At 40.0% G+C, this 16507-nt stretch overlaps 1 protein-coding gene across 1 annotated transcript in view; it reads left to right on the forward strand.

The window, feature by feature from the left end:
- Nucleotides 1-16507, forward strand: part of cntnap5a (contactin associated protein family member 5a) — a 65759-nt gene that overhangs the window by 21658 nt on the left and 27594 nt on the right. The window contains 5 exon segments of the mRNA XM_035522790.1: nt 9110-9257; nt 12437-12640; nt 13046-13230; nt 13574-13717; nt 14934-15207. Coding sequence (XP_035378683.1) covers nt 9110-9257; nt 12437-12640; nt 13046-13230; nt 13574-13717; nt 14934-15207 — 955 coding nt within the window.

Below are 16507 nucleotides of genomic sequence, written 5' to 3' on the forward strand. Positions count from 1 at the left end.
GACACCTCTTGAAATACCAAATTGGGCATAGAAGTAACTTAAATCTTCAGAAACGGTAAAATATGCTGTAATTGGCCAACATCTGTGCTTGAAATGTTGCATGGGAAAAATATATGTCGTAACACATTTGAAGTGACCAGACTTTGCGGTGGAATTGTGAGGTTCCTTGCCAGAGATAAACACCTTGGGAATGTGTGGCAAAACCTATCCCATGTCACGTACCAGACTTTAAGAATGTCACATTCTCTATTGTCAGTGAAATTTCTTTGTTAAGAAAGTGGTGTCTATTTAGCTAACATAATTCATTTTCCTTTCTCTCCTCATACTTCAAAGGAGAGCTTTAATGAAAACAGGCTTTTTCAGAGAGCAACTTGAGAAAATCCCAAAAAGGTCTGTGGTCAGCGAAGGGGACAGAGTGATACTGTCAAGTGAGCCATATGACTCCTCAGTCAAAACTGAGAGTCAGCACCTACACATCTCTCCTTGGTCTCCCCGAGGGAGGCCTATTAATTAATTTATTTATTAGAACCATGCACTGATGGACAGAAATGTGACTGGCATTTAGACAGGCTGAAAGCGTCATGTTGAATTTTGAGATTAATGCAGGTGAAATGCAACAAGCATATTCTGAATACCACAACCATACATCTTCCCCTAGCTACAGGCTCTTCTTCACAATGGACTCACTAAGGTATCATATCCTGCTCTCTCTGTTTGGCTTAACTTCTGTCTCATCTTGGTGCTTAACAGGGTCAGGTAGTAACTGCGATGATATTTTCACTAAGCATTAATGCATTATGTTATTTGCAGATGAAGAGTTTGGTGTGGGATGAATAGTAAATATTAATAGGCTTGATCCAAATTACAATTCTTTATTATTACTCTTATTATTATTAAAGCAAGTAATTATTTTTAAAGAAAGAAATTGCTGTCAATAAGCCTTGAACTGTGCTTATTTGATAGAGAGTATCTTTTCTGGTCAGTTTATTTATTTTATTTATGCTATTATATTATGTTTTTATTTATGTTTTTAAGTTTAAAATAACCATCAGCGTAATCAAACAAAAATAATCTCTCCTTAATTTTCGTGCTGTTATTTTTAATCGTCACACAGCTGATATGCCGTTATTCCTCAAGCTGTCTTCCCCTCCACAGCTACAAACTCCTTACTTGTCAAACGTTGTTTTAATAGAATCACTGGTTGTGGTTCCTCTGTGCAGCTTTGCAGTAATTCATGCATTTCTTTACTGGTTAAATGATGCTGGGATTACTTGTCTGGTAGTGACAGTTCTGCTAAATTCAGTGGAGCTAGTATTCCCTCTATGTGTCAGAGAAGATCTTCCAAAAGGTGTGAATGAGCTCCCTGAAGAGAGGGATAATTGCAACCACCAGCATTCAGTGCTGCTTCATATGTTTGTATATATTGAAGAGAAACTGAAAGAGAAAAGTTAAATGTAATGCATATCCCATCGGATATAGCCAATCACTGTCTCAAAGAAAAAGTTGATTAACATATAACTGTGTAGAGACTACAGTGTGTGTAGTTCTGCCACATCATGAGACCCCTGTTAAGTAGATCTTGTGGGTGCCTCAAATTTATTTTCCTACTGGGCAGAGATGAGCCCTACTGATGGCGCCTGAGTTCAAGTTGTGCCATATGCTGTCCATGGATCGAGGTCCACCAGAGGTTAATTGTCTGTGCACTCATCAGGAGGAGGAATGGCAGGGTTCCTATCTCCTCTGTAGATGTAAGTGACACGTCATCAATAGCAAGTTGGCCAGTTAGCGTTCACATTCCACAGAGCTAAGCAACTCTGCAGTGATGTGTAGCCAGTAGTCAGCGAAGATACGGTGAAAATCAGAGGAAGGTCCGTTAAAGCTGAGATCGGGGTTGGGGGTGGAATGGTGATAGACTTATATTTAAAAGGCAGAAACAGCTGCTGAGATGGATGCACTCCTGTTGGCATCCCTCCAGCCCCGACTATAAGTGCCAGCCGGCTGAAAACGACACATTTCACTCGGCACCTCCATCGCCTCTTGTCCTGCTTGGCTGTCACCTGGCAGGCTACGGGCTGTCGTGGGGAAACTGCTGAGCAGAGAGGCTTGTGCAAGAGTCTCGGCACACTTACCGCTCTCTTTCTCCAAGCTGCTGGGGAGGATTGAACCACACCACTGCATACACATCCATGTTTGGAGAGTGTATGTGTGTGTGTGTGTGTACACTCCCAGATGTGGAGTGATGCTGAAGAACATTTTCATTTTTTTCAGACTAGATGCAGAGAGCCTTTTCTTTCTTGAGTGGGTTATTAAAGGTCTTTGTAAACAGACTCAAGTAGGGGCAGTACTTTTAGTTATTGTGAAGTTATTTTATTGTAATGTAAGTGAGGTGAATGGTGTAAAAGAGCTGTTACATGTAAGCAGAGAAGCGTAGGAATTTTGGAGATGCATTTAATATTGTACTTGGCAGATTCTAACATGTTCATCATGTTCTTAACAAACATGAAAAAAAAAACCTACATTCGCAGCAAAGCACACCAATAAACGAATCAATTAAAATCCCTTTGTATCACTGATTGAAGTGAATGAAGGAGTCAAAGAGGTTTTCACTCATTTGTTTTTTTTAAACCCATGTCTCTATTAAATTCTGTGCTTCTGAATCTTAAAGTTCCTGTAAGATTCTGCCACTTGAAAGCAGAAGTGGAATTTGTTTTAAACATGGTTGATCCGATCCTGGCATCTAATTCCTGATATTCTTCTCACCTTCATTTGGTGTTGCTGGAGCAATTATCTTCGACTGACTACAGACCTCTAAACCAGACAGCATTCCTTGCCACCTCTCTCATCTTCCCTCTATCTCTAGACTCTACTATTACACAGATGCTAGACTAGCCCCCAGGTAATCAATATGAAAGGCCTGCCATTTTGATTAGGTACCTTTGCTCAAAGCAGGAGCCTGTTAGTCGTTCAGGTTCCACCAAGTCTAAGAGTATCTACAAATTATTTAGATTATAAAATAATTACAAATTATTTAGCAGGTCAAAATCAGAAAGTAATGTCACAATTTATAGTCAGTGGTCAAGGTGAACAGTGTAAAAAGTGTTTGGCCCATAGTTGTCAATTTCGTCTGAATGTCCTCATTGTTTCTGTGCTGCTTCTGAAAAGCACAGCTCATGACTCATTGTGCACTTATGTACTGGAAGACCAAAGTAGTGGATTTATCAGGCTGCTTTATGACTTTCAGGTGAACTTTGACAAGTGCACTCTGCTTCAAACCTCAACATCATTGGGATTTTTAGTAGAAATAAATTAAAAATAAAGCTAATAACAATAAGATTTATTTGTATATCACTTTAAAAACAATATTTGTGATGTCTTTTACAGAAGGATGCATTAGGAATATAATGAACTAGAACTAATTAATAAAACAGAAGATAAATATAAAGCAATGCCCAATTTAGAGAACAAAAATAACATAATGAAAATTGTTAAGAACCCTGGAGTCAGAGGGTTTTTCCAGAGCTACAGTAGAAACAGCTGGCCTCATCTCTCTTTAGTCGGTTAGCAGGTAGAACCAGAATGTTACTGTTGGTACATCTGAAAGTACATCTTGTGGGAACATACTTAATAATCAACTCACTGAGATACAGTGAGGTGAGACCATACAGTTATCATTTAAAGGTCACCAAGAGTATCAAAAACTCAATTCTTAAAAACACAGGTAGCCAATGCACATGGCATGTATCCCTTGTTTTCATTTGTGCCAAAATTCTCACTTTAGCAATTTACACTCTCTGTGCACCTTATGTAAGGGATTGATAGATTTATGAATGTATTGTGACAGTCTGCTTTGTGTGGATAAGAACATGTTACACAAGTCATTTGGTGACATTTTAAGGACATTTTAGAGTCACTCTGTGTGACCTTTGGCTAATATTAGCTGTAAACCCCAGTGTTAAAATAAACTGGACTTGCTATAAGTACAATAGGTGTTAGGTCAACACTGAGTCAGCATTGCTATGGTGCAGTGCTATAGTGATGAAGGCTAAAAATTCCAGTGTCTGTTTTACACAAATGAATAGTGACACTAACTCTCCGATGGTGCATTAATAAATTCCAGGACCTGGTAACTTTCAAAGCTTGCACCTCAAAGCTGGAATCAATCTCGGAGAGTCTGCTGGATATTTGTGCTGATTTGAACTGAGAGAGCATCATCACAAACACATCAAAGTTTAAAATTCTGTGGGTTGGAGTTTGCAAATATTCTGCAGCTGGTGCCAGAGGCTCCTCTTACACCTTCATCTCTGAAATCAATAGGCAGCATAATAGCCCAGTGACCCGGCATTTCTCTTTCTTCTCCATTATGAGGCTTGGATCCATTCAGCTGGATCAGAGTTCGCCACTGAGACTGAAGGTTGAGGCCAAATGTGCACCGCGTGCCAATACCTGTTCTGAGTGACATCCAAATGAGCCTCTGTGCTGTTAACTTGCTGATGCACATATTCAACAATCAATTTCAAAGCATGCTAATAATTATGCATAATCAGGGCATGATTAAGTACTTATCCTTGATGCAATTCAAGAGCCTTTGCTTTTGCTGTTGTCACAGAGGCGTTAATGTAAAAAAAAAAAAGAAAAAAGAAAAAAAAATCCCTGTGATTCAAAATTGTTTGTTTATACTTATACTCAATGTATACAGTAGATTAATGAAAAAGCCCTAGGCTACTAATCTCCTCACTTGCCATACCCTGTACTCAGCATTGTGCGATGGAATCATCACCTGTCAGGGCTCCAGATCCTTCTGGATATTTTGTACTTTTTTTCTAGTTCACTGAGCAGCAGTAAATAAAACATGCACTCTGCTGTTTCTTAGTGTAGGAGGGCAATGACCATCAGAGGTGACAAGGGTGCAGAAGAAGAGAGATGGAGATGAGGACAATGTGGGCAGGATGAGGAGAGAAAGATACAGAGAGACAGAGAGAGAGAAAAAAGAGGATAGAAAGAGGGAAAAAGAAAAAGATGGAGAGAGATAAAGTGAGTGGAAAAATTAAGTGAGGGAGATAAAAAACTAAAGAGAAAGAAAGATGGACAGGCATAGATAGAGAACGGGTGCAAAGGAGAAAGAGATGGAGGGAGACTGTCTGTTTAGCCCCTGGGGACAGGTTTCCTGTCTTAGCTCCCCTGTAAAGCAGCCTCTGAGTCTCTGAGGTGTGCTCTCTATTTCTAACTCACACTCCAGTGCTCTTCTCCCTGGAGGAAGACAGAACAATTCATGAGGAAAGGGACAGAACCAGTGGAAAGCCCACTGGAACATATTAAAGCGGTGTGACTCAGGACGGAATAATTCTCCTATTGTTCACCCCAGGCCACCTCTGTGAAAAAAGTCATGCCGAAAGCATGTCTCCATGTCTTTTGTCCACTTTAGGACAATTGTTGTGTGCACATTTTTATTACAGAGACTTCTCCCTAATCTACACTGCTTGTTGCCCTCTGGTTCCTTTCCCAGCCTAGACAGTTACCTACTGATCCTACCTCAGCCTGCGAAGCAGACAACACCGGCTGTCCTGTATCTCTCCCCTGAAATTATGCCAAACTGTCTTTATTTCCATGCCCTCTACTCTCGAGGGACCCGCTCACATCACCTGGGCCTCCGGCGTCATAGAAGACTTAGTGGCGTGTCAAACGGCACTGAGCCCAGGGAGCCCGACGTCAGCTTGAGCAGAACTGTGCTGATGAAACAGGCCTTGGGGGAGCATGTCACCACGCAATCGGGCCAGAGCAGGGCAGTGGTGGAGCACAAGCAGGAAGTGGAGACTGTGATGGAGGATGCGAGGATAAGCGCTAATGAAGCGTTTAGGGGATGCAGTTTATGTAGGCAGTGCGTGTAAGTCAGGCCCTCCCTGCTGGTGCTGCTGAAAGTGGGCAGTGCCTCTGGTAGGGGCAGGGCAGGGGTGAGTTGTCGCAGATGGGTAATTGGGAGGATGTACTGTTGCCAGGTTTAGTTATTTACTTTTTTTTCCGAGGTGGCTGGAAAGATGCAGGTAGCCTGGGAAAACTCAGAATTTCATCATGAATGGAAATTCAGCGGAGGACGGGTGATGATGTAATGGAAGCGGTATCAACAGATCTTTGGGTGAAGGAAGAATCAACTGGAGGATTCTGCATCTCACTGTTTATTACAACTTGTCTCTAGAATGCATAAGATGTTATATACTTGCCTAAACAATATATGGTTTTTTTTTTAGATTAATTTTGAATATATTTTGTTTTGTTTGCAACATTTGAGTACACATTCAGTATGAAAAGTAATTAAAACACTCAGTAGTATATATGGATCTTTCAGCAATAAAGTATCTGGTTATTATTATTATTTTCTTTTTCCACAGTCCTTTTTGGAGTTCTGTTATACGCATTTTGAGCAGCTTCTGGGGGAGACTATACCGTTTCTAAAGAAGAACAGGCCAACTATCCCTTTTGAACAGTTGGAAGCACATAATGAGTGTGTAAATCTTCTGTTGCTTTTTCAAAAGAAAAAATGATTCAAGCTGTAGAAACAGGAGAGTAACAGATCGGGCACTAGCCCTTTGTTCTTTGTCTCTGAGGACTGTTCTGTGCTCACTGTAGAGGGAAATGTTTGTTTGTATGTCTGGCTGCCTCTCTGTCTTTTTGCATGTTTTTCTGTTTGAAATATGGCCCTTGGTTAAAATGGTAGCCCTATCATAAGTAACAGCTCCTCTTCGGTGCTAATGATGCACAGTTTGGGAAGTGTCTGGTGGTGGAGACTATAATATGTTGTTATTGTTCAGTGTTTTTTTAACAACTATTTTTCACCATCAACCCAGACTCAAAAACTGAAGTGCATCTTTTGAAAATTTTAACAAAAGAAACATTGGAAGTGGTTTTAGTAATACCAGTGTTTAGTGCTTTTAGACGTAGCTGACATATTGCACTCAAAAATATTTTTCATTGAAACAAAGCACAACATGCTATTACATGTATCACTATTTAGTGTAAAGTCATTAGGGCATATCCAAAAGGAATGTTCACATTTTTATGCAGATACATGCAGAAGCATTATGCACAATTAATAAACAAACAAACAAAACTGGGTAAAGTGGCAGAGAAAAGAAAGACATGGTGATTAATCAGTGCCATGTTACTTGTCACTTACCTTTTAACCAGCTGTGCTATACACAATGGCTAAACACAAAAAAATGTTAAGGCAGTGCCAGGATTGTTTTTTAAAAGATGGGACAGATGCATATGTGTGAGCTGCAAGCCCGACATATGATGTGTCCCATTGCTCCATTAAACAACAGCAAATCAGGTGGACACAGTCTGCTCACCATCATAAAGGAAACTATCAAAAATGAAACCATCAGATCTGTGTTTTTATGCAGCTCTGAAAAGACCTGGAAGCTTCATAATTGAGTAATTTGAGATTCGGAGCTCTTCTACCTTACATACATGAGTTAAGGTTGAGCTAATTATAACTCATTACATATAAGACTCCCATTAAATAGGTTGTTTAGTTATATTATAAATTATGTCAGATATAACTGATTTAATATGTATATTACATATAACATGCATGTCATGGAACGCTCACCTCCTGCGAATCACCTGGTTTGGCCAACCATGTATAGTGGGAGGATCTGTTTATGGCCACACCTGCACACCTGAACCTTGTTTGTCTATATGTATTTAAACCCATGTCAAGGTGTGCAGTGTTGGTCATTGTGGATGTAATGTAGTCATCTAAGCCTCCACTATTTGATGAAACTGCTGCCAATCAAGCAGCTTGCCCTGGAAACTCTTGAAAACACCTGGAACTAAATGCTAGTCACCCTCCGCCCCCTTCCCCTTTCACACATAGGTGTGAATTGCTGTCACTCCAAGACAATGGCACTGCAACGGCTAATAAAAATCAATATAAAGTAGAAAAAAAAAAAAAAAAAAAAAAAAAAAAAAAAGGGGGGGGGGGGGGTCTAATGTTCTATTCAGGAACAATTTTACGTCAGGTGCGTGCATTTTCAGTTAATAAATGTACGTCCCAGACATTGGAGGCTGTGCGTCCTGCCCCTCGCCCTGCAGCACTCGGGCCACCTCGCGTTACAATGTATATAATGATATAACTGTTATATACTTATATAAGTAAGTGTCATAATTACATTTATTAGGGGATTACGCCATGACCTGATGTAATTACCATGCATGTTATGTCTGGTATTATATGTCTATGGATATTATGATAGAGTTTAGATATCAGAATAAGCATTTGAGGTGAACTATGCATTGTCTACACACACCAGCCCACTCAAATATGTACATTTTGGCTCAGGGTCCAACTCTACCCAACAAACACTATATTTGTCATATTTCTCTACAAAAAGACAATACATCTGAGGAACAGTGAATCTGAATCATAAAACGTGAATATAACCATGATGGTGTAATTAAGATTTTAAGTCCCTGTGAATACCCTTAAATTCAGTGTTACAGAGAACAGTAACTGCATTTGAATATTGTTACGTTGGATCCTCATATATAGTGTTATATGTAGATAATCCAGTGGGTGTACAACTGCAAGTGATGTTCGAAAGAAAGTCTTGCCAGCAACAGAACAATATCTGGACACTGTAGGTGGCTCAACAGATTTCTGAGGGAGGGTGTTGCATGATATTGTTCTCCCATGTTATTACGTGTGAGTCATTTATCACAGTTTCTTATCAGGCCAAGTGCAGTATGCTCAAAAAATGTTGACATTTTCCCACAGTTCCCACTGTTCCTTGGTGATTCATTAGGGACCATGTGGGTTTCTCTTAATCTGTTCTCGTATTCCACACATATCTCAACAGTGGGGTGAGTCAAACCCTAATTACAGAGGCATTAGGAGGATTAACAGATGAAAATACGGTGACATTTATATAAACTGTCGAGGCTTTAAAAAAGTCAAAATACTGATTTGGTTCCAGTATTTCAGAACATAGAGCCATACACTGACCTTGATTTAATTATAGCCCATGGTGTTTAATTACAGCTATCAAATTTTCATAAATGGGTGCACCTCATCATCTGTGCATTGTCCTTTTCCTTCTCCTTCTGTTTACAGAGACTGGTGGGAAACATGAATTCAGACAGTGTGGTCCACCACAAGCTCAGTCATTCTATCAGAACTCGCTTCCTGCGATTCGTCCCTCTTGGGTGGAACCCCAGCGGCAGGGTGGGATTGAGGGTGGAGGTCTACGGATGTGCATATAGTGAGTAACTCGCCTGCTCTGATCGAAAGGCCAATATCATATACCACTATATTTTTTCAGCAGTGTTTGCTTTTGCTTTGCATCCGAATGTTTCCAAAACCAGTTGCTGTCTCCACAGGAAGTTGAAAGGAAACTTCCAAGACATCAGGCTATTAATTACATGTGAACATTTGTTTGAATTGCTCTGTTTTTGCTTGCATTCTTCTGAGAAGATCAGGTCCATCTTTGGAAATTACCAGTTCACTGGACAAACCCTGCCTGTGTCTGTACTTTCAGTATAATGCAAGGTGAAAGGATGAAAAGCATACAGCATCTTTGGGGGAAAAAAAAGTTAAACTCAGCTCACAAGCAAAAAATCTAAACAAATTATGATCACACACATAGCATGTCTAATATTGTTATTATTATTATTTTTTTGTACAAAATCAATTGAGGATTATAACATAATAGTTTTCTATATTTCTGGTATCCCTCATTTCTGCCAACTACTTTTCTAAGCTTACAGGTATACACTAAATCCTAGCTAAAAGTACACTTAAGGCTCATTCATAATTTAAAATTAGATACAAAATATTTGACAAAATCATTTAAATACAAATAAAATGTACTAAAATAACAAAATTGTAAAGAGAGTAAAGTAAACAGTGGTGAATGGATAGAGAGAATACCATTAACTGGCTATATATTAGCACTGACCGAGTACATTTAGATTGGCAAGGACCGACTAGATGGACAAAAGTTTCAGTTCAATCGCAGATGTTGTTGGCATTCATCTAACTGTCAGTCAGGCAGCCTTTGTCATCACACATTTTTTCCTGCATGTGTTTAATCTCTTTATCAAAAGGAAGCACTCAGTCTTGAAAATGTAAAGACATTTGTCTTGTGCTTTGTAACAGATTTCATTGTCTTTTTGGGGTAATTATGAGAGGCAATAGAATGATTTTACCTTAAAAGTCCCCTCTTAGCATCCCTGAGAGACACTTTGATTTTCAGAGCAGCAATATCTACCAAGATATACACCACATCATACAGAGCATTATTTAGCAAAAGGCATTTTGTAGATGAGGGAATGGTCTGAGGAGAACACGTAGTGTATTCAGCACACTTCAGCAATGTTGGTATTTGGTGCTAGTTCATGATTTGAACTGCACTCTATATAATGATATAGGACTCTAGACCGAAATCAAATCAGTCATCTATATTTGCAGTAATTTATATAACCAATACAAATATGCTTAGGAGATAAACTCTCCCCTGAACTCTTCTTATTCCTTTGGGATTTCCATTGTCTAGTTCCACAGTGTGAGGTTGTAATGTAGAGACCATAATATTCACCGAGAAGCATATTTGTTCTCCCTCTAATCACTTAGGATCAGCGCATTTTGCTGACCCTACACTATTCCATCGGCTGACAGCAAACATCAACATGCGAAGGTTCCGCGGTCGGCCTCTGTCAGGCTAGTGCTAAATAAGTAAAGAGGTGTCTCTAATGATACCACTGCATGCATAGCCAAGCAGCACTAAATGGATCAGTTGGCGAATTACTGCACTGTAAAAGACATTTATAATTATCCCTTAGTGAGCGTTTCCATTATTCCACACGGCTCCATGCCGTGATCCCCCATATTAAACTTGGATGAATGCATGCTTCACTGATAAATGCTGCATGAGGACTGCTCCGGATCAACTCCCCTTAATAATGTAGCTTCACAGCACATGGACCACCTAAAGAACCTATATGGCTATGACTGATCTCCAGAGATGAGCAAATGTTTCCTTTCTATCATGAAGATAGCAGGTCTGAGATGCACTTAATCCATTATTTGCGCATAGTAATGAAGTCACAGGCACATTGGACTATCTATGTATTCATCAAATATAGTGTAAGTAGACATACATAAGAATATTTTTGATGGTGTGATCTGACGGTTTCACTGTTCAGTGGCAAGTGTAGACAATACCTAAGCGTGTGAATTCACATGTCTGGCATCTCCCATTAATAACGTGTCTGGGATCAGAAAACCAGCGTGACGTGTAACCCCAAGTTGAACTGAAGCATGGCTTAACACTGGCTGAGTGTCACTGTCTATCAGCATTGTTATATTGCATTCTCCACACTCTGTTCAACTAACTGGCTTCCTCATTTGGTTGAAATGACATGGTGGCTTGTTAGCAAAATAGATATCCACCTCAGAACTAGGCACCATTTGCCTGTAAGGTTTCACTATGAACAAAATTTTGCAACATTTCTTTCATAAAAATGCAGTAAGCAGAGACTATGTTAGGATTATCTCTTTTTTATCTTGTTTCACTCCCTTTCTCCCAATCTTTCTTTGCGCCCCTCTGATGAGTGATATTATCAGTAATGAGCAGAAAAATCATCCAGATCACAAGAATTCCACAAAATAACTGTAAACAAGCATGAGAAATAATGACCACCTCTTTTCCCTCTTCTCTCATGTCCTTTTGATTCTGTTTCTGTGCTTTTGTGTATATGTGGATTGCAGGCGACATTCCGAAACAGCACACTGACAGAAGTTCCCAAAAGCCTGTTGTACTGCAACACTCGTGTTTTTGATGGGCCATAATGTGACCAGTATTTTAACAGCCTCCTGCCAAATATGCCAGCTCAAACTTGGCTTTCAGGATTCAGTTCCGCAAAATCTCTTGTGCTCTCTTCTCTTCTGCTCTTCATTGAGAAGTCAGGTGCATGATGGAGACTGCATTATTTATTCAGACAGCCATAGCCCATACAACAAAGAGGCAAACTTTGGACATCACCTTAGCAGAATATAATTGGTTGATATTTGGGGCATATCCAACATTGACAGGGGCTAAGACTTGGATTGCATAATATATTGATATTCTTCCAACATCTAGAATGTTTAGAAACAGATTTCACAGAGTACTAGATCCCAATGCACAGTCAAACATCAATTAAATTGTAGTTATTAAAACTACTAAAGGTGTCTTGATTAATTTCCTCTAATAAATGTTATCCTTTTTATAAGAAAAAAAGAGAATGTGATAAGAATTCTCATCCCAACGTATTTTAACCCTACATGCTCCAAGATAGAGCATAACATCCTGAGCACTGCTCTAACCTGCTTTTGATCAGGGCACATTATTTGAAATTTGGAACCTTCACATTTCCTATGTACCTTTTTCATTTCACTAAGAATCATTTGTGGCGGACTTTGATGGCAGAAGCTCCCTGCTCTACCGATTCAACCAGAAGTCCATGAGCACCGTGAAGGATGTGATATCTCTGCGTTTCAAGAGTCGTCAGGCAGAGGGCGTGCTGTTGCATGGGGAGGGCCAGCGAGGAGACTACATAACACTGGAGCTACATCGGGGAAGGCTAGCCTTACACCTCAACCTGGGTGAGTTCAGCCTCATAGTCACTGAACGAAAACTGGCAGTGCTCATTTTGTTTATTGCTGGCTCATTAGCCAGTTGGGATGAATTATTCTTATAAGGTGGACAGCAACCAGTAAAAGAAGAAGAAGAAGAAGAAGAAGATTGTTTATAAGTGCATTTCAAGGTACTCAAGGACACTGCAAGAAATTACAATATCGTAATAGTGTAAAATAAAGCACAACTGTTTAAATACAATCCTACAGAAGGAAACATAAATATGTGTAACTCTCAATGTCCTTTTCAAAAATTTGGACCTGGTACTTTTTCAAAGCCTGCTACCTCTGTACTTTTCTCTTATTAACTATGTCATGAAAGCAAAGGTCTCGCCTACAGTACCTTCCTCCTGTTTGTCTCTGTGCCTTTCTCAGATGACACCAGGGTGAGGTCCAGCAGTGGCCGTACGGTGGTCACACTGGGCAGTCTGCTGGATGACCAGCACTGGCATTCAGTGCTCATTGAGCGCTTTAACAAGCAGGTCAACTTCACCTTGGACAGACAAACACAGCACTTCAGGACCAAAGGTGATGGAGACTCTCTGGAAGTCGACTATGAGGTAGAGTTCTTTTTTTTCTTAAAAGTTAGACCAATGTTAATTCCAAGAATTGGAAACTCTGGGGACTTGGGCTTGTAAATTGGACAATTCAGGGCACATACATGGTAACAAAATCTAGATATTGTCTAATAAGCAAAGTAAGGAAAAAAAGATGATTCTTACTTCAGTTGAGGTCTTGCCCTGCAAACAGAACCCCTTCATAATAATTTGAACAGACATCAGATTGTGGCGGTACTAATGAAGCCTGGAGTATGTTTTAATGTTGTTTATTTTCTGTTGTAATATAAATTGTCCCTGTAGACACTTCAGATGTTTCGTAACTGTGAATAACTGCTCCCCAAAGCTTAGCTTCGGTGGGATCCCACTCCCTGGAAAACCTGGAACGTTTCTCCGAAGGAATTTTCATGGCTGTGTGGAGAATCTCTACTATAATGGAGTAAACATCATTGATCTCGCTAAGCGACGCAAGCCTCAGATATACAGTGTGGTAAGGCTTAATGCATAGTGTTTTAGCTTATTAAACACAACAACACAAGATAAGGGTTATATGATGAATCATGGATAAGCAAATAAGATATTAACTATTCCTGATACATGGCTGGAGACAGATAACCAATTTCAATATGACATATCACCATTAAATGTAATTTCTTACCATCAAATATCACTATTTTTTATCAACTTATATTACACCTCCAATGACCAAGTCAGCTTGATTTGGTGCTGGTACAAAGGACCAGCATCTGTGGTAAATTGTTCACACTTTTCACTTCCTACTTTTCTCCGTGATTTCTGAAATGAGGCCTTCAGCGGCTGCATTTACACGGCTGAATCCAATTTACCTCTACTGGAGTAAATTTAAAGCTGCTTTTTTTGTACTGGAAAAATAGTCTGCTTACTAAAAAGACATATTCTCCACGATCACCCTCATATTCTTCCTTCTATCACTGCATCTCAAGAGAACATCCACCTGCCCCTGTAGCTTTCAAATCAAATAACAAGATAGTTGAGTCCTTTCAGAGAAGCTGGTTGAGACAGAAAGGCTGTCAAACTGACAGAGCTTGTGAGGGAGTGGGTCCTCCGAGGCCCGAGTTCACTGATGAGGGCTGCGTATGGCCCTGTGGCACTGGGATCAATGAGGTGTTCACCTAGCACTGCGGTAACCTTTTCACGCCTACGTGAGCTTCTGTCCCGCGGATGTGCTCTCAGTGCTCCTGCCGGTCTCAGCGGAACTGTGCTGGTGACATTTATCCAGGCTGTCTGCTCCCTTCTGTGGGTTTCTGCCTGTCTGGCTCACCCTCCTTCTTTTTATTTCTCTTATTTCCCTCTGCTCTCCATTCCCTATTCCTATCAACTCTCCTGGCTTCCTTCTGGGGAGTCTTCTACTATATTTGCCTTGCTGTATTTTCTGTCTGCTTTTCTGCTTGTGTATTTGTCTGTCAGAATAGATACTATGGAAATGCACTCATCTTGGCGGATACTGTAACAAACAATTTACCACATAAATTGACATTAGTAAACCGTAATTTTCAGCAATTTATGTTCAATGGCTCTTTCATATCTGTTTTGGGTTTTTTTTGTACAGGTATTTTATCTAAAGTTACATGTGATCTACTAAGAATTTTTGTGTCTGAACATGTTTCGACATTCCCCCGTTGACATGTAAACTGACATGTGGCTTGGCTCTTTCCCTCATCTCCCAGGGCAATGTGACCTTTTCCTGCTCGGAGCCACAGCTGGTTGCTGCTACCTTTCTGAGCTCCAGTAGCAGTTTCCTGTCTTTGCCGGCCCCACTGCCCACTCTGGAGGGGCTCTCCGTGCGCCTTCAGTTCCGCACCTGGAACCCAGATGGCCTACTGCTGTCTAGCCAGTTGGCCTCAGACTACGAGCCTCGTTATCTGCTCCTCCAGATCAGCAGTGGTCGACTCCGCCTCACCCACCAGACATCGAGCCTCAAGACATCTGAGGTGTCTACTGGTAAGCTCGTTATTATAAAAACAAAAAGTTAAATTGACATTTGTGGAGGTAAATCTGTTTTACATGCCTCAATTTTTTATTATCTGGAGATAATCCCAGCTCTGTCTTTTAGAAAATAGCCAACATTTTTTTCCCCTTAAAATAATAAACTGCATTAATAAAATTTTAACTTCACATGCCACTTCTCTAAAGGAAGTATGCTTTTTTTTTTTATTTCAGACTGACGTGTCATGCAAGGGTAGATCATTCTATTGCTTCCACCACAGAGCATAACACTTTTCCTGTTTCTGAAACAGCCCAGGTTTCATCTGTGTTTAATGTTTAGTGCTGTGCAAAAAGACCAAAACCATTTGTGTGACTTTAATTTATCACTCACTACACAAAACCACAAAGCAAAATTGTTTTGGTCTTCTGAAGATAAATGTGAGGCATATATATACGGTGGTGGCAACCCACCCAAATCAGATTAGCCAGTTGCACATGCTCAGACAGACAGCTGCAAATTTCACCCCAGAGGTGGGGCCTGATGTGGCATTCAATGACAGTCAGCAATAGGAGAGAAAAAGAAAGCCACTCTCCATCTGTTACCTTTCAGGGAGCTTTTCTGAGATTATATCTAATTCCAGAATACCTGTGGCCCTGTGTTCTTTTTTTCCCTTCCCAACACCATGTGTATTTTGACCGAAATGCAGTGCTCAGTAATTATGGTCAATGGGAGACCGAAGAGTGCGGTGATCCCAGTCGTACCAAGGCCCAAACATTAGATCAAGCTTGAACGGCTAGCAGATGGCTGGCACAGAGGGGACCGTAGGCACACAACGGCCCCACACAGCTAGTGTGCCCTTCATGTGTAATGGCCAGAATTAATTAAATCAAACCACATTGAGATTTTTTTTTTTTTTTGGCTCAGTGTTTGCAGGCAGGTTGGCTTTGGTACCACTGCATATCATGGATAACATTGTTTGTATTGGCTCGTCTTCTGCTTTATATTGTGTCTGATTCACCCGTACTTTAAAATAACAATTTTATATTTATAGTTCCTAAACCTGCAAGGAATCTATTAGCTTTGCTAACAATATTAGACAAATTAACTGGCTGGATGGATCATTCAGTTATTGATATGGTTAATTAAATTGAATTGTTATTGAATAGGCATAGATCATCCACTTGTTATTGAGTTATTGTTGAATAATACAGGAATACAAATTTATATTGCTACTGAATTGTTTACAAATGAAACATTGTTTATACCTGCAAAATATGTTATCAGTTCATTTTTGGACAGGCAGTGACTCCATCG

This window comes from Electrophorus electricus, chromosome 25 (assembly GCF_013358815.1).
Source record: "Electrophorus electricus isolate fEleEle1 chromosome 25, fEleEle1.pri, whole genome shotgun sequence".
Lineage (NCBI taxonomy): Eukaryota > Metazoa > Chordata > Actinopteri > Gymnotiformes > Gymnotidae > Electrophorus > Electrophorus electricus.